Below are 22,958 nucleotides of genomic sequence, written 5' to 3'. Positions count from 1 at the left end.
TTGTTCTAATGAGTTCAATAAGTATCTCTTGAACATATATCCCGTACGCTATGGACTGGTAACACAGCAACGATCGAAAACAGGCACAGTCCCTGTTCTCATGGAACAAACAGTCCAGTGAAGGGAGATGGATGCTAATCAAATAACTGGACTGCGCATGTATAATTACAAAATGAGATGAGTGCTTTGAAGAAAAGGAGCACACACGATCAGTAGCTCACAGCAGAGGTCAGGGCTGCAGACTGTATCTGGGAATTACCCACTTAGCAGTGGTATTTAAAACTGAGATAGGAGAATGGAATTACCTAGGGAAAGATTTTAAAGTGAAAAAAAAAAAATCTAGGAACATATTTCCCCCTCCAGAAGAGATACTGGCAAAACCCACCCAGTGGCATGTCACCTCCTCTCCTACAATCACTGAGCTTGTCGGCTCCACTTAGATCACATCCACAAACAGGCTAGCAGGGAACCTTCAAATCAAGGAGTCACAAAACACCTGAAGCAAAAAGAAAAAAAAAAATAGAAATGCCAGCTGAACAAATAAAATTCCTGAGATTTAAAAAAAAAAAAAAAAAAAGTTATTAAAGCAAACATAAGAAGACTTTTAGTGAATATTATAAATATCCTCCAGGGAATAAAGGAAGGTCATCATACCCATGAAATAAGAACAGGCTGTTGTGGAAGAGAATCAATTAGAGACCCCGGAAATGAAAAATAGAATCTTTGGAATAGAAAATTACAGAGGAAGGCCGAATAATGTAATGGACTCTGAGAAAGTGATTACTAGTAAATTAGAAGTTAGAGGTGCGTCATATCACCAGACTTTAGCACATGAGCGCAAACGAATGGCAAGAATGAAAGGAAATGATAACAAATGTTGGCAAGATGTGGAAAAGGTGGATCCATTGCTGATAGGAGTGAAATGGTGCAGCTGCTTTGGAAGCCAGTCTGGCAGTTCTTCAAATGGTGAAATAGAATTATCATATGATTCAGCAATTTCCCTCCTAGGTATCTATCAAAGATAAATGGAAATACATGTCCGTGTGAAAACCTGTACATAAATGTTCATAGCAGCATTATTTATAAAAGCCAAAAATGGAAATAACCCAATTGATGAGTGGATAAATAAAAGGGAAGATTATTTGGCAATAAAAAGAAATGAAGTACATGGAACATATGGATGAATCTGGAAAACATATATGCTAAGTGAACAAAGCCAGTCACAAATGGCCAGATATCATATGATTTCATTTATATGAAATATCCAGAGTAGGCAAGTCTACAGAAACAGAAAGTCGATTGCTAGTGCCTAGGGCTGGAGGGGATGACGGGTTAGCAGGAAATGGAGAATAATCGTTACTGGGTACAGGGTTTCTTTGGGGAGAGATGAAATGTTCTAAATCAAATAATTGGACTATGAATGTGTAATGACAAAATGAGATGTCAGTAATATACTAAAAGCTAATAAAGCGCATACTTTAAGTGGTTGAATTGTAAATAATGGAATGTAAATAATATCTCAATAAAGCTGTTTTTAAAAAAAGAATGAAAGGAAATATGAGACATAAACTGTAAGTCAAGAAGTTTCTAATATCCATCGGAGTTCCTAAAACAGGAGAAAAAAAAAAAGATAATAGAAGGAAGTGTATACTCCACAAAATAATTGGATAAAATTTTCCAGAGCTATTGAAGACTGAGTTTTCTAATTGAAGAGACCCACCAAGTTACCAAACAGGTTGAATGAAAGACTCACATCTAAATACATAAGAGCAAAATTTCAGAAAACTTGGATAAAAGAGAAAGTCTTAAATGATTCTAGAGAAAATAAAAAGAAACAATAATCACAATAACATCTGATTTCTCATGGCAACAGTGAATACAAAAAGCAATAGAGGAAGCTTCTTGGATTTCATATAACTTCGATATAGGAAATAGCAAGGGGAGGAGAAAAATAAGGCAATGAAAATTTTTTCATTTAGTTGGAAACAAATGGGAAATAAGAGAAATCTTCTCATTCATAAAAAAGGGTAAGGAGAGAATAGAGACATTCATAAACTGTAGATGTGAAAAGAAAGATATAAATAAATATATTTATTAAAATGTAAGTGTAAAGACTTTTGAGTAAAAATGGCAATGGTCCCAGATCACAGAAACTCTTTATAGTAAATGTATTAAAATTAACAATAACAACAAAAAAAATTTTTAATCAAAAATACTTTTGGTTATGATGGAGTAAGTAGCCCTCCCAACATAAAAAACTATAAAACTGGACAAAATATCTGAAGCAAGTCTTCTCAGTCATTGGCTAGCATGCAGCACAATTCTGTAATTCATTCGGAGAAAAGGAAACTAATTCAATGAGCCCCCATGATTGTCCTGGCTCTCTGCCAACAGAAATTTCCTTTCTTCAGTGCCGTGAGCTAGAGTATAAGCAAAGCACAGCAGCCCTAGTGAACTGAGGAGATAGAAATCACAGTTTGGTACAGCTGAAACAGCTGGTCTCTGCAGGGCAGGGTACCAGAGAGAAGGGAGCACGATATTGAGGGGGTGGGAAAGCAAAAGTTTATATGCGAGTTCCCCTCGAAGTCCTTGGCTGAAGGTTGGACTGCACATGCACAAGAAGAGACTGCATGAGACTTAGCAGCAACCATGAGGTTGACAAAGGAACAAAGGTATGCTACATTAATCAGTGCCGGGGAATCCTGGAGGCCCGGCCCAACCAGAGTGGAGAGGTAACATTAATACCTCATTAACATCTGAGGAACACAGCTGAAATACCAGAAAAGCCAGAAGAAAGGACCATGCCCTTAAGATAAGACCTTCTGTGGATCAGCCTTAAAAACGCATACAACTAAAGCACCTATGAGATCCGTAGGGAGGACAAAATTCGGAGATTGAATCTCACCAAGTTGGAAGGGCTTGAAGGACACCTCGAGTTTTCCACAGACCTGCTCTAACAAAGCATAAAATCAAACCTGTACAAGTGTAAGGTAATAAGTCAGTGACTGAACTGCCTCCTAGAATAAACACAGTCTTACAAAGAAAATAACAGAATCCAGATCTCTACAATGATCATCAACAGTGGTCAGTACACAAACAAAAATTATGAGACTTGTAAAGAAGCAGGAAAACGTGACCTATAGTCAAGAAAAAAAGCAGTCAGTGGAAACTGTCTCTAAGATGGGCCAGATGTCAGATTTAGCAGATAAAGACTTCAAAGAAGTTATTATAAACATGTTCAAGAACTAAAACATATATTTCAAATAATTAAATAGAATATGGCCTTAATGAGTGGACAAAGAATCTCAGCCGAGAAATTAAAACTATAAAAAAAAAACAAATAGATATTCTAGAACTGAAAAGTACAGCAGATTGGAGACATGAGAAGAGTCATTGAACTTGAAACAAATCAATGTAAAATTTCCAATCTGAATGGGTATTTTTCAGTCTGAAGGGAAATGATACCAGATGGACACTCGGGTCTCCTCAAAGGAAAAAAGATCACTTAAAAATTGTAAATAAGTAGGTAAATATTAAAGTACATGGTTTTATTCTTATAACTTTCTTTAAAAGACAAATGACAGTTTATAGCAAATAACATTATAAAGTGGGTGTTCTGATATGTGTAGAAGTAAAAGATAGGACAACAAAAACACAAAAGATGGATGGAGAAGTCTAAAAAAATTATACTTTAGTACGGTTATTACATTCGCGAGGTGAGAAGTGTGAGGCAGGAAGCAGAAAGGGTCAGTTGTAAAGTGGGAAGTGATAAAATATTGACTCTTTAAATTTTGACAAAATTTCATGTGGCTCTAGAGCAACCACTTACTTAAAAATATAAATAAAAATATAGCTAAGAAGCAGGAGAGGAAATCAAACATATTAGAAAAGATGAGATGTCGATCCAAGAGAAGGCAGCAAAGTAGCAACAGAGGAATGAAAAACTGAGGCAAATGGAAAAAATAGCATGAGGGCAGACTTCAACCCAGACATATAAATAACTATTTTAAATGTAAAAGACTAACCACTCCCATGAAAAGACAGAGGGTTCAGAAGCACTCTAAATCTAAAGACAGGAAGACGTCGAAAGTAAAAAGCCAGATGCGTAAAGAACTGTTACACCTAATAATAAGATAAACTATCCAAAGTAGTGAAAGGGCGAAAGACTTGAACAGACTCTGCTTCATGGAAGTTGGTATGTGCATGACCAATAAGCACCTGAGAAGATGTTCAACATTAATCAAGCATCTGGGAAGAGAACCTAAAAAGGTGAGCAGCTTGTCAATAACAAGTCAGTTGCAGGGACGAGGGGACCATATGCTGCAGGTACAAGCGTGAGCTCTGGAGTCGGTCCAACCTGGGTTCAAATCCTGGTTCTGACACTTCTCTGCATGTGACCCTAGGCAAGGTCCTTAATGTTGCTAAGCCTCATTTTCCTCATCTTCCAAAAAAATAAAAAGGGGAGGAATAATAATGTCACTTACACATTGTGTAAATTAAACAAGGAAGTACTTCTAGTGCCTGGCACATAGTAATCATTCATTAAGCGTCAGCCACTATCATTCCTGTTATTAACTATTCCAGCAACAACAGTAATAGAAGTGAAACCCACCACAACGTGAACCTCTCGAGGCCTTGTTTATTCTCCGGGGTCAGTCAGCTGTCCCCGCTCAGGACACCTTCACCCGAAGCCCCAGACAGTGCTGCTCTGGCCTCTTCCAAAGCAAGCTCGGGCTGTGTGACGGACTCCCACCTGGAAGGCGCCAGAGCAGGATACCTGAAGAGAAAGGCTGGCTGACTAGGGTTCACGTCGGCTGGGAGGGCCTCTGTCCGCTCGGTCCCTATACTTCATGTTCCTGGGCATTGCTCACCGGGCACTACTGACCTGCTTCCTCCCGCTCTCCCTGTGAACTCAGGTGATCTTCCGAAACGAGGTGACCAACGAGTTCTTGTACTACACAGTGAGTTTCAGAGTTATCCCTTCAGGCATCATCAAAACCATCGAGATGGTGAGCCCCGTCCGGCAGAGTACATCGGCCTCCATCAAGATGGAGAACCCCCTGCCCTACCCGGTGACCTTTGCCACGGAATGCAGGGTGCCCGACATCAGCCTGCCCTCCCAGTTTGTGGTGCCTGCTAACTCGGAGGTATGATCCTGGCTGCCAGGGGCCCCCTGACAGTTGTTATGGAGGCTCTGCCTAGGGGGCCTGTGGATCCACATTCCATACCCCTGAGGTCCAGCCAGCCCTGGGGGGATGGGGTCTGCGGTGTGCTTCTCAAGAGAGGCTCTAGTACCTGTTTTTAGATTCAAAGAGATCCCAGATCTAGAAATACCTAGGATAGGGAAAGTTAAAGGGGGTGCAGGGGAGGAAAAGTGGGTCGGCTTGGGCAGAGGTTCCCCTGCTTGTGAGGCACCAGTTCTGCCACCAACCTGCTCTGAGATCACTGGACGGCATGGGACGGGTGGGACTTTCAGTATCACAGGAGCCTCTATCTTCTCTTGCAGGGCACATTCTCGTTTGAATTCCAGCCCCTGAGAGCGGGAGAAACCTTTGGGAGACTAGTTCTGCACAACAATGATTTGGGTTACTACCAGTATGAGCTCAGTTTGAAGGCCTTGCCAGCACTGCCTGAAAAGCCTGTCCACCTCCAGGCTGCTCTTGGCAGCGGCCAGAGCATCTTTGCCAAGATCATCAATTATACTCGGCAGAAGACAGAATACTACTGCAGGGTGAGCAGCCCCCGGCCCAGCCTCTGCCCTTCCCTTGCCAGGAGTCTGACCTCAGAATAATGGGAGGAGGACACAGGGGATGCATAAATGTGGAACTCAAAGCCTCAGGTGTTTCATCTAGCCTGGAAACTCCCAGCTGGAAATAAGTAGTACGAGGCCTGGGCTCCTCCTTAAAGACTTTCCTTCTTAACAAGCTGGGCGGCAGTGGGGGGAGTTTCGCTTCCTGCTTCATGCTCAGTGGTCAATAAAGGGAGACAGTAGAGCCTTGTGGTCATGAGTGTAGGCTGTGGAAGCCAGCAAACCTGGATTTGAATCCTGCCTTCACCATTTCTCCTTGTACAAATAATTTCTGGAAACTCTTTAAGCTTGTCTGTAGATGGTGATAATACTCTGACCTCACAGGATTGCTGTGAAGATTTTAAAATGTACATAAAACTGTTTTCATAGAGCCTGGTGGGCATAAGCAGTTTGGGCTAGAATGGTAGCTATACAACATCAGGCCCCCAGACTTCCCCGTCTGATGCTCTTCCCTCGGAGAGTTGCTTTGGGCCATGTAGACCAAGACAGCTCACCGTGACTTCTGCATTCTAGACAGCTACAAGGGAAAAGGTGGCGGAGGGGCTGGTGCATAGATCACTTCCACTACCCTCCACTGAACAAACTGCAGAGGACCACACCTAGCAGCAAGGGGAGCGAGGAGGTGTGGTCTGCACACTGGGTGAGCACGCACCAGTTAACATCAGGGCGCCCTTGGCTACAGTCAGGAAGCGTAGACTTTTGACCAATCCTGTCAGGAGAAGCAAGGTTATGCTGTAGTAACAAAGAGCCCTGCTACCTTGGTGGCTTAAAACCACAAGGTTAGTCTCTTATTTGTGCTGTTTATCCGGAGAGGGTCAGCAGGGACTCTGCTCATCACAGCCATGCAAGGATCCAGGCTGAAGGGCAACCACTCCCTCAAATGCTTATGGCCTTTTTACCAGAGGAGTGAAAAGACCCCCCCCCCCAGGGGCTGGCTTGCACTGGCGACTGAATGCTCTAGTATGGAAGTGACACCTTTCACTTTCAACTTTCACTTCTGATCGCAACTCATTGCCCAGAACTAGCCTCCCCCACCCACGAGGATCCAGAGTGTTTGGTCTGCCATGTGTGTGGAAGCAAAGAAGAGCCAGATATGGGTATGACTGCCGTACCAACATTACCCAGCCGTGTGTTCGGACAAGTTATTTATCATCTCTTGGCGTCAGTTTCTTTGTAGCAAAATAGGAATTATCATTAGTAGTACCCACTCCTCAAGGGAGTTATAAGGGCACGGCGTTTTTAGAACCCGCCTGGCCGAGGGCAGAGGGACTGGGATGGACCCGAGCTGCTGGTATACCCTTCAGGATCCTGTGTCAGCCAGGTGCCTGTGTTCCTCTTTCAGACCGACTGTCCAGACTTCCACACGGAAAAGGTCATTAGCGCAGCGCCAGGATCTCAGGGGGGCACCGAAGTCAGCGTGGAAGTCTATTTCGAGCCCAGCCACCTGGGTGAGACCAAGGGCATCCTGACCCTGTCGTCGCTTACTGGCGGGGAGTATACCATCCCCCTCTTCGGGATGGCCCTACCCCCCAAGCCGCAAGGTCCCTTCCTGATCCGAGCCGGGTACACCATAGTCATCCCCTTCAAGAACGTTTTCTACCAAACGGTCTCATTCTCGTTCATCGTGGAGAACCCAGCGTTCTCCGTCCGTGCCGTCGAGTCCATGCGGCCCAAGAAGATCAACAACATCACCGTCTCCTTTGATGGAAACCCATCGGGCAGCAAAATCCCCATCACCAGCAAGCTGATTGTGGCGTGCCCGCCCGGCGAAGGCAGAGAAACGGGAATTAAGTGGGTTTATTACCTGAAGGGCATCACCCCGTAGTGGGAACCAGGGTCAGCTGCACTTAGGCGGGGCCATCTCCTCAGCCTTAATATCTGTGTATTGCTCTAGCCTGGCAAAGAGCAGAGAAAATAATCAGAATTCTTGAAGTACCGTTTTGTCCTCCTCATTCAATTATAAGGGCACTTATTTCCATATTATATGTATTCCAAGTGTATGTATGAAATATATATATTCCATAGTAAACATGGTAACTCTAAGAAACAGAGCTATGCTTTGCAAGGGCATGTCTCTGAATTTAGTTTTCTTAATATATCCTCAAAGCTCAAGCATATGTAATAATCTCCATTTTTTAATAAGATGACACAGGTATCACACTCGTGATCTGTTGTGTAGCGCGCGCACACACACACACACATACACACACACGTACATGCAAGTGCCCATGCGTGAGGCTTCTCCTGTCTCCACCTCCTCCCCCCTGCTCATTCCCTACAGCCTGTCTGCAAGAGAGGGAGGAGCCATGAAAGAAGACGGCCTTTTGGGTGTGAATGCTCCAAAGAAGTGGTTCTCAGAAATGGCCCCTGGACCAGCAGCATCAGCATCACCTGGGAATTTATTAAAAATGCAAATTTTGGGGCTACCCCAGACATATCAAGTCAGAAATTCCAGGAGTGTGGCCCAGAAAGCCAGGATTTAACAAGAGTTTAAGGATACACTCATACAGCCCAGGACACTCTACACACAGCTAGAACCCAATGAAGCTTTTTCTAAAGTATCTGCAGACTTAATAATTCATTTTTGTAACCACTAAAGATGCTGCTAAAGGTCATAAAGACAAAGAATTTAGATGACAGATTTTTCCCAGTGGTTAAAGGAGCAAAGAAAGCACTAAGCAACAATCTAAGCAGACACGGAGATCAACGAGCTTGTACTGACGCAAATATGCAGTCTGAATAAACCACTGGTTCTCAAATTTAGCATCCATCAGAATCACCCACGGGGGCTTTCTAAACTACAGACTGCTGCCCCCTCCCTTAGTGGGCCGGATTTAGTAGGTTTGGGTGGGCTCGAGAATTTGCATTTCTACCAAGCTCCTGCTGATGCTGCTGATGCTGGCCTGAGAATCCCACCGCAGTCAGCACAGCCCTGAAGCCTCAGCCTCCCCGCATCAGCACCACCGGGGAACTTGTTAGGAATGCAGGATCTCCCAACCCGCCCCAGACCTAGTGAATCAAAATCCGCTGTAGCAGCATCTCCAGGAGACGCCGTGCACGAGACCTCTAGCAATACTTGAGCTGTGCTGAATCCACAGCCCTAAATGCTCTTCATTAGAGCCAACTCTGCTTGTGGCCTAGTTGATGACATTGGCCCTCCCCAAAATGTCCCTCTTTCCATCCACCCACCAGAGGCATATCACTGGGGGTTAGGAAACAGTTGTTCCATCACCACTTTCTTCAACAGTCTTAAATCAAGTCTGATAAATGGTTGTTAAGACCGAAGAAAAGACAGAGGAAGCTGTGTGAAAACTGGCTGAAACACCAGTGGTCGGAGCATGGGAAGACTCAGAGGTGTCTCTAATTGTAAAGGTCAACACTTTGCTATGTTCCCTTGAAGCTGGACGGCTCCCAGCCACCACCCCACACACTGACTGCTATAGAAATTAGCCACATTCCAGTGTCACCACTGGCAAAATGGTGCCTTCAGGTGGCCCAGGGTAACTCCCCCTACCTCAGCGCTCCCCAGCTCTGAAACCAAAACCCAGAACCCAAAGCCTTGTAGACATGAAGCGAGGAGGCAGTCCCTTCTCCCTGGGACCAAGAGCCCAGCTCAAGGCCTGCCCAAGCATGGACCCCCTGCCAGGATGACTTGAGATAGGTACATCTCTTCCCCTGGGGTTGCTTCAGTGCTTCCTCAAAAAGACAATAACGAAATCATTTCATATTAGTGAATTTGGAATAGCAAGCAGCTCAACTGAGGGTGGGGAGAGGCCAACGTTCTGACAGAAGCAATTGGAAGTCACCTTTGAAAGAACACATTCTCAGCAAAGCAGACCAGGAGACATCCCACTGAGGGGCACGCAGAAAACATCGGGGCCACCAGGCGCCACCACTCCAGGGAGCATTGTGCACAGTATATGATGTGAATGGGGCCCCTGACATTGCTTGACACAGAGGCCCTGGCGAGTGTGGCATCCAAAGTCTAACCACTTCTTTGGGTCAGAAGTGACGATACTGTGTTGTCATGAGGTCTTGCCAGATCTCAAGAAATCCCAAGTCTGGGATTTCCCAAGCCTCTTATACCCTCAACATGTTACCCTGAAACTCCAGCAAAGTTATACTCTTTGGAGAAACCGCTTTTCACAGTTCAAGATTTGGGTACCATTTCTTACAGTGTTGCTAGCATCCTCTTGCTACAATATCCATTAATTACGTAATAATAACCAGGTATCACAAAGATACAGATGAGCTACAACCAGGAAATTATGGCCGGTGTGCAACCAGGCATATCATTACCCCCTACTCCAGAGGAGTCTGAGCATGACAGGCCTGGCCAGAGGGGCCACCAGGGTCAGAGACGTGAGCACATAGAGAAGGCAAGAGTAGCTTTTGGGCTTTGTTTTCAGCACCACTGCCAGTCCAATTATGCATAAACAACCTCAATTAGTTCACATTTTCTAAGATAGAGAAATGAAGCCACTTCTTTCAAGGAACTTCTGAACTTAAGGTAGAACACAGTATTGGTTTGGGCCCTGAGTAAGACACTAGTTTCTTAGCAACCTAGTCCAGAATGTGATTTCAGGAGAAAAGAATTCCTTCTGGTAAAAAAAAAAAAAAAAAAAAAAAACAACCAACTCTTACTATTTCAATTATTAAAAACTGTATCACATACGACTTTGGGGAATTCAGTTAACCTTTAAGAAAAAGCCAAACCAAACAGCAAAAGAAACAGATGAGATATTATATTAGATATGAATCCAGTGGAAATGAATACACACTGGAGAAATAGATCCACATCATTCCCATTGATTTGATTTTTTTTGTTTTACATCAACCATCATCAAAATCCTAAAGATATAAACCTCGCAAAACATTTGGAAATGTCCTTATCAGTGCTACTTGGTATCGAGGTAAGAGGTAGAAACCATTAAGAAATACATTTTTCTCTGGAGATGTATCTATATTTGGAGCAGTTTTCAGGTTGTTAGTGAACCCACTTTCATTCATTGGACTGTGTTGGCACAGGTTTTTAAAGCTGTGAAAATCCCAGCAGTAAAGGAGAGCACATTTTTCACAGATTTTTCTAGACATAATTCCTCCATGAATTAGAGTTTGGGGTTAGTTTCTGTATTTGTTTTCTATGGCTGCATAACAAATTACCACAAACCTAGCAGCTTAAAACAACACAAATTTCTTATTCCACAGTTTCCATGGGTCAGGAATGGACTGAACTGGGTTCCTGGCTGAGGGTCCCCCAGGTTTAAATCAAAATGCCAGCCAGCTTCATCTGCCATCTGGAGGCTCAACTAGGGAAATGCCCACTTCCAAGCTTCCTCAAGCGTGTTGACAAAATTCATTTCCTTGCAGCCATATGACTGAAATCTCCATTTTCCTGGCAAATGACAACAGGGGACCACCCTAAGGTCCTTATCATGTGGTCCATCATAGTTCATTGTTGTTACTGTTTACTCTTCAAGGCCAACAGACTCTCTCCCACTTCAAATCTCTTCTAACTTCTTTTAAGGCCTCATCTGATTAGGTCAGACTCACCCAGGATAATTTCCATTTTAATCAACTCAAAGTCAACTGATGAAGGACCTTAATTACATCTGAAAAATCTTTCTGCTACATAACACAATAATTGTTAGAGCGACAGCCCATCATATTTTCAAGTCTTGGCGACACTCAAAGGGAAGGGATTATACCGGGCATGAATTCAAAGGGGTGAGACCCTGGGGGGCCGGCTTAGCATTCTGCCTACCATAGCCCCTCCCTGTGTCCCCACTGATTCTAATCTACAGTGTATAATTAAAGATTATACTCCATTTTCAAGATTGTTATAAGCTTTACAGGTGTACTTTTCATTCATTAGAGAAATGCATCATCATGTGTTACGTTCATATTTAATATCCATTGGGCCTCACTGTGGTCTTGCCCTTAAGACCCTGCCCACTATGGAAGCTCACAATAAGGAATTCTGATGCATCTCCCTGTTACTCAATCTGGAAACTTCAGCCATACTACATCCATAAAGTCCTTTTTAAAAATTTACCATATAGTTTCAATTTCTGTCCCGCCATTTAGTGTGACACTCAGAGAGCACTTGGAGGGGTTGTTTTATAGTGGATCCGTCTGGAGACCTATACCCAACAGATTTGGGGTTTCTACTATCCATAATCTAGCCCTTCCAGGTATCAGAGCATGGTAAATACATCCCAAGTCCCAAATGAGTGACAGCTGCTGTCGGCGCCTGAGATTTTAAGTAGTAGATAATACCGTTTTTAATTGAGAATTTAATTTTTTAAGAAAAATATACAGCTATTAAAACGCATGATTTTAGGGTATAAGCAAGAATGAAGTAGGAATTTAAGATTTTAAGTGAGTTGACTTTTTTTAAATAATAGTACAAGTGTTTAGGAAATGGCAAAAATCATGACGATGTCACTACAATTTGAAAAACATTGGTATATGCAAAATTGGTGACTAGTGAATAAACTAGTGGGTTCGGTTAGTATTGAAGAAATTATACTAAATAAATCAGGGTCCAAAAGCCCCTTCCTTCTTAAGAACGTCTGCAAAAGCTCACTGTGCCCCAAGCCTACCTCACAGTCTGCAAAAGCTCACTGTGCCCCAAGCCTACCTCACAGGGGAAGCTGAGCTCAAGTGATGCACGCCCCATGGAGCAGGTCTCACACTAGATTTAGGCAACGAGGGAGAAAAGAAAGGTGGAGCCTCGCGGGGGCGGGGCCAGCCCACTAGCGGCCTGCGTGGGGGCGTGGCTGGCGAGGGGCGGGCCCTCGAGGCGGAAGACGGAAACTGCTGCGAAGTCATGTGGTCCGAGAAATATGGCCGCTGCCCTTTGAGCACGGCAGGTGCGGCAGGTGCGGGGCGGGACCTGGTCGCGTGAGCTGTTGGGTGGCTGGAAGCAAGTGTGGGGGGGCGGGTTCCAGGCTCGGTTTCCCAAGGCAGCACGCGGCGGCGGAGCAAGGCAGGCAGGTCCGGGGTGGCGTGGTCCATGAGCCGAAGCCGGAGGCAGCGCGGAGCCGCAAACTCCCCTGGCCCCCGGCGCGACCCGGCGCGACCCGGGCTGAGGAGTCGCGAGGCTCCGGGGAACGCCTGGAGCTGCCACCATGAACCCCGAGAAGGACTTCGCGCCGCTCACGCCCAACATCGTGCGTGCCCTAAATGACAAGCTCTACGAAAAACGGAAGGTGGCAGCGCTGGAGATTGAAAAGTAAGAGCCGCGGGCAAGCAGGGTTGGGCGTGGGGAGCGGAGGCGAGTTATGCAGGAGTCCGGCTCCCCGAGGAACAGCTCACACCTTTCCAGCTGGTGTTGCCTCTGCAGGTTTAGCCCTTAGCGCAGTGCTTAAGAGCAGGCGATTGGGAATCTCGGCTTTGCTTCTGACTGGTTGTGTGACTTTGGCCAAGTTAATTAACCTTCTGGCGACCAAAAGGCTGCCATAAGAATGAAATGACATGGTATATGCTTAGTTTGTAGCACAGTGCATGGGAACATGGTGCATGCTCAGTGTGGTCTCCATCAAAACCAGCAAATCAGACAGTGGCCTCTGTGATGGGAGGGAGATGGGAAGCATTAATTTTTTGAATTGACCTGCCTCATTTCTTACTCAGCTTCTGAGAAGTGAAAGGGACTGTTAGGTGACCAAGTGGAGAAATCAGATCCGAAATCTGAAGGCTCTCAGAAGACTGTTTTATCTGTCACGTCACCCTTACTTGAAAGTAGAAGTAGGAATAGTTTGACCTTTTTGTGCTTCTGCAGTCTTATTACATGTGTGTGTAACCATGATCTGACATTATGTTTTATTTTCCAATGTATAAAATAAGTTGTTTAACTGGGAACATTTTGTTAAGATTTTTCTGCTATTACATTTGTACTTTTTTCCAGTTCGATCTTTGTGATAAAGTCAGGGTTGGTGATTTCTGAAGAGTGGAAAGGAGCAGGTTGTAAAACTGGAAGAATTGTCTAAGAGTCAGGAAATGTGGGCCATAGTTCTGCCCTGTCCAGTAGTGTAGCCACTGGCCATGTGTAGCTGTTTACATTGAAATTATTAAAGATAAAATAAAAAATTATAATCCAGTTCCTCAGTCACACTCCTCATATTTCACATGTTCAATAGCCACATGTGGTTATTGGCCACCATAATGGACAGCACAGACTTAAAACCATTTCCATAGCTACAGAATGCTGTTGGACATCTCTGAACTAGTCCATGGTGTGACACTCAGTCTTTGACCTTGGGCGAATTCCTTAACTTAGGGTTTCATAACCTCAGCACTATTGACATTTTGGTTGTGGGGGCTGTCCTCTGTGTTGTAAGAATTCTAACAGCATCCCTGTTCTCTAACCATTAGACAGACACATCTAGCATTTTATCAGTTCTAACAACCAAAAATGTCTCCAGACATTGCCAAACGTCTCCTGGGGTACAGAATCGCCCCAGTTGAGAACCACTGCCTTAACTGCTTTGAGTTTTAGTTTCCTCCTCAACTAAAGGGTTGCACTTTGCTAAGAGGACCCTCCCTTTCAGCTCTAAGATTCAGCATGTCCAAAAACACGTACCTTCTTCTCTCTTCAAGCACCACTTTCTTGACTGTTCTCATTTCATACGGCTTCTTGTTTATACCCTGGCTCTCACTTATGCTAGCAAGTCTTAACGACGAGTATCCCTATATTGAGTAGGAGGCCAGAGCCGATGTATAGATGTGGCTTCCTGCCCATAGGCTTTGCAGCTGCATTGACACCCAGTTTTGAACATCACCCACTCTGCTTCTCAGGGATGTCTGGTTTTATTGCAGCTTCAGTCATCTGTTGAGCCCTTGAATAATGGTGTTTAGCTCAGGATTATTGTTGCCTCTAGCACAACCTGTATGAGTGCTCTCACTCTGCAAGCTCTCCTGTAAGGGTTTTGTCTTTAATTGGATTTGATTTGTATTCCACATTGTGCTTGATTCAAGGAATTCAGAGAAACCCCCTCGGGCCTTAACTGGTGTGGGAACTCCTTAAGAGCAAGGAACCTGTTGTATTTATGCTCAGCACAGCACTTAGCACAGTGTCTGGTGCTATTTGACAGTGTCTGAATGAATGACCACACATCTTCAGTGGGGAAATAACATTACAGTCTAAAGATTTTGCTATTCAAAAGTGTAGCCCACAGACCAGCAGCATCAGGCTCACCTAGGAGCTTGTTAAAGATTCTCTAGCATCACCTCAGATCTGTGAATCAGAATCTGCATTTTCACAAGATCCCCGGGTGATTTGTGTGCACATTAAAGTTCTAGAAGCACCGGCCTAGAAGATCCTACTGTCAGTTTCTAGCCTTCTTCAGCCACATTTGGAATGAGGAGTATCCTGTTTGATATATTCCTCAGAGTACAGTAGCCCTCCCATTATCCGGGGGGATACATTCCAAGTCCCCCAGTGGACGCCTGGAGCCGGTATATACTATGCTTTTTCCTATACAAATATATCTACGATAAAGTTTAATTTATAATTCAGGCACAGTAAGAGATTAACAGTAACTAATAATAAAATAGAACAATTACAGTAATATACTGTATAAAGTTATATGAATGTAGTCTCTCTCAAAATATCTTATTATAAGTATGCACAGCGTGGTATGTTGGACAAAGGGATGATTCACGTCCCAGGCGGGAAAACACAGGATTTCATCAGAACGGCATGCAATTTACAGGTTTTAAATGACTTACTTCTGGAATTTTCCATTTAATATTTTAATATTTTTGGACCATAGATAACCACAGGTAACTGAAACAGCAGATAAGGAGACTGCTATACAGTCAGTCACCTTGGGGTTTAGGATTTAAACACATTAATTTGGGGAGGGGGACGTAATTTAGTCTGTAACAGTGATCATAAAAATAAAAAAAAATGTAATCATGTATAAAGCACTGTTTGCTCTGTGGGGAGGAGGCTAGAGAAGCCTTTTTTGTTTGGCCATTGTATGCCCCTTATCTCATTTATTTTGCGTGGCTGCCATGTAAGCTGGGTAGTGTTACCCCATTTCACAGATGAGGAAACAGAGGCTTCTTGAGGTTAAGAATCTTCCCAAGGTTTCACAGCTAGAACCTAAATCAAAAACCCAGGTTCATCTGTCTCAAAAGGCTTCCCCACCAGGATGAGTAGTTTTCCCCACCAAAAAGAAGACATATATTTAATTTAAAATTTTTCACAATTGAACATCTATCTCCATGGTTATTTTAACTGCCACTTTCAGTTTTCCAGGACCCAGTCTGCTCAGGTGACAGAGCCAGTGCAGCATATGGTATTCCAATGAGGGATTAAAATTTTTAATAAGAGGAGGGTGTTTTATCTTGATGGCAGACCTCAGACACCAAAGTGCAGAGAGTTGGATGCTTGGCTCAACTGCAGGGCCCCTGGACTCTAGAATCTCGATCCAGGCTATATTACATGACCAGGATCTCATGGCTAAATGTGTGAGCCTGTTACTCACAGTCCTGGATGCTTTAACCCCCACACATACCCACACAATTTTCTAAAAGACAAGGCACTTAGGCCAAGATTTTAGAATGGCTGTTTCAGGTTTTGTGAGTTCTCAATTTCAGGAAATATAGTCCGATCAGTCCTGACAAAAAAGTTGGTAATACCCCAGGCTCTGCTGTCCAGGAGAGTCTAGTGTGGGGGAGAAATGCCAGCCGACACTCAGGTAAATGTGAGGGTGCCACTTTGCTAGAGCTGCTATGCTCACAGAGCGGCAGGAGAGCCCCCTGACTTCAAGCTGGGAGAGATGCTGCCCTTCATGGTAACCGGGGACAAGCTTAGTGCCAAGTCTCTAGTGTTTCTGAACTTGGAGTTCTAAAAGCCAGCAAATAAAGGTACCTGGGCCATACCCCCTGAGAGCACTGAAGCCCAAGAGCAGACTTGTGGGAATAGAGCTCCCGAATCATGTGTCCTTGCCTGGCCCGCTGAGGAAGGGGCTGGTGGGGAGCAGTGATCCCTGGAGCCATGTGATTAGATAAAAGTTGAACTCTTGAGTGGGACCTGGCTCTTTTGGAACCTACCACTTGTTTGGGGAGGCACTAATTAAATCCAAGTGGCTTCAGGCAATTTTTGGAATGTGGGTCCGGATTCCACCCAGCTCAGCTCTTTATTAGCAGTGGGACTCTCAGCAAATTATTTAATCCAGGGGTCACAGACTGGCACCAGGGACTGCGTCCTACTGGCAGACCTCTTTGGTTTGGCCTGGATCACAGGGTATTTAAAACTGAGAAATTCTCCGATTGGGGCTCCGCGGGGCCCACATTCCAACATGGCAGATCAGGAGGACATCGGAGCCTCCCACTCCCCTTCGCAGCCAGGACACGGGCTTCCCAGCTGGCTTCCTGCGTGGGCAAGTTCACCACAGCCCGTCTTACGTCCCTTGGCCTTCTCACTTGTGTCTTTTGCCTGGCGCCTGTAGGCCTGTGAGCTTGTGACTTCTGGTTTATCCTTTCTACGCCTGTTTCCTCCTCTTAAAACAGCGCATCTAGAAAACACTAAGCGGAAGAAGCCAGTCACAAAAGGCCACGTGTTATATGACTTTATTTATATGAACTATCTAGAGTAGGCAAATCCATAGAGACAGGTTAAGATGAGTGGTTGCCTAGGGCTTAGGGGAGAGGATTAGGGGAAAATGGGGAGTGACTACTCGTGGGTGCAGAGTTTCTTTTTAGGATAATAAAAATATTGTTAAATTGGTTCTGGTGATAGTTGTACAACTTTGTGAACATACTAAAAACCACTGAATCATACACATTAAAAGTGAATTTAAGGTATGTCAATTATATCTCGGTTTTAAAAAGTAAGACTATTTGTAGGGTTTTGTTACAGTGTGAGGGAAGCCTTCGTTAAGTGATCACAGTTATTGTCACCTGGGATCCAAACGTGCTTCCTGCTGTCTCACTCATTTCTCCTTTATAGTTTTTCCACTGATTATGTCCAGTGGATGCTTGGGATGTTTTGTCAGTTAACTCTTAGGACTTTTCAGAAGGTCTTTGGCCCTTGCTCAGAGGCAAATGTTATGCTTCTCCCATTCAATTATTGCAGACTAGTGAGCAAATGGAAACCAAATTACTTAAATACTCAGCAGATGGAGAAGATATTTACCTAGATTCTCTTTGGGAAATTGCTGCATGAATATGCCATCTGAATATAGCACGTGACAATAGAGAACTGGGATGGATAATTGGACTTGCCAGGGGGAAAAAAAAAAAAAGCCCTAAATCCAAGCTGAAAGTTTTATAACAGGCATAAACACAGCTCTGGATTTATTTTTCTTTTTCTGTCTTTTTTGGAGCCAGGAGCATGGCACATTCTCAGTCAACATTTAGTGAATGAACATGATCATGAGTGATGTATATAAGATCACAATTTGTCTCTCTGATTCTGACTTTGTACTAATATCATTACATGAGCATATGCAATACGGAGAGCATTACATGCATCATCTCATTCTCTCAGAACATATAAAGTCATTGAAATTATTAGCCCCACCTTACGGCCAGGATGTCTCCTCCGAAGACATAGGAACATGAGTGTAGTGGCTAAAACCTCTGCCGCCTATTGCCTGGAACATTTGGACATCACCAAATGAAATGAGATTGAGGTTAAACAAAATAATAAATGTTAAGTGCCTGGCACCCAGTGTGCACCCAGTAGGTGGTAGCTCTTTTATTTGAGGAGGGGAATAGTGTAACATAGTGGGTAAGATTTTAGACCTTGGAGTCAGAAAAACCTAGTTGCGATCTCATCACCTACCATCAGTAAGTCGTGCGACCTTGTGTGTTTCTGAATGTTACCGAGCCTCAGTCTCCCCATCTGTAAAATGGGCATTGCAGTATCTAACTCAGTGGTTTGTTCGAAGATTTAAATTAGATAATGCATGTAAAGCATCCAGCACATTACCTGGCATACAGGAAGTGCTCAGCAAATGGTTATCTCTTTTCTGCCTTCATAGTACAAGCCAAGCTCTAGAACTTCATTTCAAAACATCTGAAGCACTGCTGTGTGGTAGAGGAATGCTTCCAGGATATCTGAACGCTGAACAGTGTGGGGAAACGTACAGAAAAAGCCGCTTGCACTTGGGGCCTCGGTTCTACCCAAGGAAGTCCCCTCCGTAACTGGGTGTGTTCGCTTTGCAGCTTACGTAGCTCAAGAAGATGGGAGAAGGGAACTGGCCCGCAGCTGAAAGGGCACAGACTGGGCATGTCAGGGTTCAGATGCTCTAGACCTTAGGAAGGGGACTTGGTTTCCCTGAGGCTGTGTTTCAGATCTGGAAGATGAGATAATAACTACAGACAGAGGTTGTTCCAAGGAATAACCGAAATATTTAGCATAGTGTGTGCTTAGCAAGTGGTCAACTCACCAGTCCTCGTGCGGTCTGTGATGTCCCAATGCTGTGTCACCAGAGGCCGAGAGGTCCAATGGGGAGCTGTGGTTATGTTGCTAGAACAGTGGTCCCAGGTTCTCCTTTGGCTGATGACGATTCCAGATGCGTCCTACTCTGACTGTGGCTCCTTCTCCTGTCAGGGAGGGGGCAGCCGGTGTGGCACTCCGTGATGTTGGGGCGGTGTCACAAGCTTGCACTGGGCCAGCATTGGGATTTGTGCCTTCTGAGGAAAGGGTGTTTCTGCCATCTTGTGACACCTCTGGCCAGTTGAGAGTGGAGGCTCTGAGCAACCTCTAGAGCAGCGGTCCCCAACCTTTTTGGCACCAGGGACCGGTGCTCCTATGAGAATCTAATGCCCGATGATCTGAGGCGGAGCTGAGGCGGTGATGCCAGCGCTGACGAGCGGCCGCAAATACAGATGAAGCTTCACTCGCCCACCACTCATCTTCTGCTGCGCAGCCCAGGGGTTGGGGACCTCTGCTCTAGAGGACACTTTGTACGCCATGGTTTTCAGCGCATTTTAGAGGAAGCCAGGCAGAAGCCGATTCTCTCCTCTGGTACATAGAACAGTGATGCCTGTGACCTTTACGTCAGTGGAGGTCCTGGGAATTTGTGAGCGTGAGAGTTTCTGGGCCAAATATTAACTTCAAAACTAGTTCAGCTTCAGACCCCCCACCTGTGGCTCGCAGCCGAGAGATAAAAGAGGAGACAGTGTGGTGTTTTGAAGAGAGACCGGGCGTGACATAGAGGCTCTTGGATTTCAAACATCACTCACTCTGCCTCTCTTCTGGTTGCGCTTTTTCCTCTGATGTTCTCTCTGAAGCAGGGAGGCCAAGTGCTCTTGATTTGGGCCGCTTTGGAGCACCTGGAGATGGGTTAGAGCGCCCCTTCACCTCTTGGCAGGTGTCCTTCAGGTCCTGTGACCTGGGCTGTTCTCAGTGTGCATTTTGGAATCCAGGTAATGATAACTTCAATTATAACAGTAGAGTCTTAGGACCATCCAAATACGATACCGATTAACCCAACAGGTTAGGTTTAGCTTAGCAGCACCGCCCGCCCCCCCCCCGCCCCCCACCGCATGTCGCCGAGATACAGCAGGGGCTTCGCCTTTGCCTGTGTTTGCCCTACAGCGTATGCCATCTTTCGCCCTGCTGGCTGTCACAGATTCATTTTGGGGCGGATGTTCGCTGGTTTCTCACTCACTGTGTGCGGAGCACTAGACTCAGAGAGAAGGCTGGCACAAGAGATGCGGAGAATCACGGCACCAGTTTGTCCTCAGGGACTTTACCAAGGACCTGTGGAGATGGAAGTGTACCCATGAGAAGGAATTGGTGACATTTGCCAGTGCCTCGCTGGATACAGAATGAGGGGTCGCTGAATCCTTAGTGTTCAGAGGGAGGAGTGATCACTTCTTGGAATGGTCAGGAAAAGCAGGGGGTTGGATTTGAGCTGGATTTTGAAGGCGGAATAGGATGTGGGGCAGACAGGAAGTATATAAGGAGTAGACCGAGCCAGGCCTAGTGAGAAGATGGGTCTCTTTGGAGTGGAAAGTTATGACGGGCAGCTGAGCAGAGAGACTGAAAGGCCCTGCTTTGTTTGCCCTGAGTAAGGGACAGCTCTTTCTGCTGTGGCCCAGGGGTTGACGGGCAGGGCCAGCCAGGGCCAGTGTTATCTGAGCCAATGGTATTGGTGAGAACATGTTCTCATGGTTTTCTCTCGAGAGAGAACCATTGTTTGCCATTGTCTGTCTTGTGTTCCTGGAAGTGAAGACTGTTCTGCTCCTAATTACAAGGGCTCAGACAGTAGGGACTTGGGGTTCCAAAGCTCAAGACTTGAACGGGCCGTCATTTTTGCAGTGGCCTCGGGTTCCCCGAGTTGAGCACGGGTAGGATTAGGGGTTGGGGAGGCCTCCGCGGTGGAGTAGAGGAAATGAGAAAGGTGCTGCTGGGCCTGCGCAGTGGGGGGAGTGCTGAACACAAAGACCCCCCTCCCCCGGCCCATCTCCCCCCTTCCGGAACCCTTCAGAACCCCTCTCAAATGCTTACCCTCATGAAGCCACGCCTGATTCCCTCGCCACCAAGGATACTAGCTGTGCTCTTTCCTACCTACACTTTTCACTGATCTCACCAGAATTTTTTTCTCTGCTGTGTATGAAAGTCCTTACATACGCTCTGATTTCCTCCCCTTCCCCGGAGAGAGCCCCTCACAGATGGGGAATGCATCCCCTAGCCTGACTCTAGAACTGGGAAGAATGCCGTTTCCAGTTGCTCGGGAACCGTTTATGACCCGAAACAGGAGACAGGCGAGGAGGAGGTGGTTCCCGGATGGCCTGTGCTGCTGGCCGGCTGGGTCTTCTTTGGGTACCTTGCTAAGGCTTTGTGGATGTCCTCACTGCCGCTCCTGGTGCTAACACACACCAAGCAGAAACATGGTCTGGCTTCCCCGGGGGCTGTTGGCAGCCAGAGTTCCCAGGCAGGCCTCTGGGCAGGAGTGGGAGGCACAGCTGCTTTTAGTGATTCCCCCATCCTGGACTCTTCAAGAATAAAGAGACACGGGTTCTAGATCTTTGTGGAATTTAAGAAACTTGAGTATTTTTCATCAAAGGTATTTAAGCTCAAGCTAGAAACAATTCATCCACAGTTCTCAGACTAACCACAAATTCATCCGGCAGTGTGAAATCACAAATCCAATCTCACAGGATTAAAAATGTCTCCAGCAGCTGCATTGGCCGGGAATCGAACCCGGGCCTCCCGCGTGGCAGGCGAGAATTCTACCACTGAACCACCAATGCTCCAGCTGTGTGAGCACCTCCCTTTTGTCCCAGTCTTGAGCCTCCTTGTTTATATGCTGACTCAAAAGGCCAGGTTCTGGTGCTGCCACATCAGCAAAGCTGCAAGAACAGAAAGCTTGTGTTCTGTAGCAGGAAGGAGAAGGCAGGAGGCAGAAGAATGTGTAGTTGATTGGCTGTCAGACTTCAGGACAGAAACTATAGCTCAAGGCTTCCCTTCTTAGTAACCAAAAGCACACTGAGAATTTGGGCGCCTCTCTCCCCTCGGTTGTGTGGGTCCTCCCATTCCTATTCACATGTGTGTTGAGCTCTTCTACAGTTTTCACCCCAGTTTCTTGCTGGAGACTGGCCAAGGCTGAGGGAACACAGTAGGAGTCCCCCACCGGTGAAGGGAATGAAGACCTTGGTCCCAGCAGCCAATAGTGCCTCTCTGGAGAACCCAGCTGCTATTTGTGAGCTCACCGAGCAGGGAATTGTGGTTAGCGAGTCACAGCACCCTTAGCTGCTGCAATAGCAGGATGGCTCCTCCAGCAGCATCTCTGAGTGAGAAGGAATCCTGCAGGAAAAAAAAGCAAAAAGGCCAGCCCTGCATTGGCCAGGAATCGAACCCTGGCATCCCATGTGGTGGGTGAGAATTCTACCACTGAACCACCAATGCAACAGTTGTTTACCTGTACATCTGCACAGCTTTTCTCAAGGGCATGTATCTGTCCATACTCAAAGAGGATCCCTGGCAGATGACTGAGCTGCTGGGCCTCACCTGGCTGGTTTGTCCAGTTTGGGAAACCAAACAGGTTTATATAGAACTATCCTCGCTGTGCTTTATTATGCCACTTTGGAAATGGGGGCCTTTAGAACTGGCACTGAGCTTCCACCCAGAGGCCCTTAGTTCGTCCACAGCCCTCAGCCCCTAGGGCGGGCTTGGTGGAAT

At 45.6% G+C, this 22,958-nt stretch overlaps 2 protein-coding genes, 1 long non-coding RNA gene and 1 other non-coding gene across 11 annotated transcripts in view; 2 read left to right on the top strand and 2 right to left on the bottom strand.

The window, feature by feature from the left end:
• Window positions 1-7,848, top strand: part of HYDIN (HYDIN axonemal central pair apparatus protein) — a 310,335-nt gene extending 302,487 nt beyond the window's left edge. For all 5 annotated transcript variants that reach the window (XM_016164411.2, XM_036231381.1, XM_036231382.1 and 2 more), the window contains 3 exons: window positions 4,917-5,147; window positions 5,507-5,731; window positions 7,152-7,848. In XM_016164411.2, coding sequence (XP_016019897.2) covers window positions 4,917-5,147; window positions 5,507-5,731; window positions 7,152-7,634 — 939 coding nt within the window. In that variant the 3' untranslated portion in view covers window positions 7,635-7,848. The remainder of the gene's footprint in view (window positions 1-4,916; window positions 5,148-5,506; window positions 5,732-7,151) is intronic.
• On the bottom strand, window positions 401-12,517 carry LOC107520521. The gene is made up of 3 exons (XR_001599336.2): window positions 12,453-12,517; window positions 7,614-7,704; window positions 401-496 (listed from the first exon to the last, which is right to left on the bottom strand). It is a non-coding gene; the product is annotated as an uncharacterized LOC107520521 (long non-coding RNA).
• Window positions 12,518-12,652: 135 nt separating this feature from the next.
• The window catches only part of VAC14 (VAC14 component of PIKFYVE complex), a 93,861-nt gene continuing 83,555 nt past the window's right edge, over window positions 12,653-22,958 (top strand). For 2 of the 4 annotated variants that reach the window (XM_016164442.2, XM_016164443.2), the window contains exon 1: window positions 12,656-13,046. In XM_016164442.2, the coding sequence (XP_016019928.1) occupies window positions 12,943-13,046 (104 nt within the window). In that variant the 5' untranslated portion in view covers window positions 12,656-12,942. Of the gene's footprint in view, window positions 13,047-22,958 lie in introns of all 4 variants that reach the window. The other 2 variants (XM_016164444.2, XM_036231376.1) reach the window with 2 other exon arrangements.
• On the bottom strand, window positions 21,960-22,030 carry TRNAG-GCC. The gene has a single exon. It is a non-coding gene; the product is annotated as a tRNA-Gly (tRNA).

Source organism: Rousettus aegyptiacus, unplaced genomic scaffold, assembly GCF_014176215.1.
Source record: "Rousettus aegyptiacus isolate mRouAeg1 unplaced genomic scaffold, mRouAeg1.p scaffold_m13_p_14, whole genome shotgun sequence".
Lineage (NCBI taxonomy): Eukaryota > Metazoa > Chordata > Mammalia > Chiroptera > Pteropodidae > Rousettus > Rousettus aegyptiacus.
This window is presented reverse-complemented; position numbering and strand designations above follow the sequence as displayed.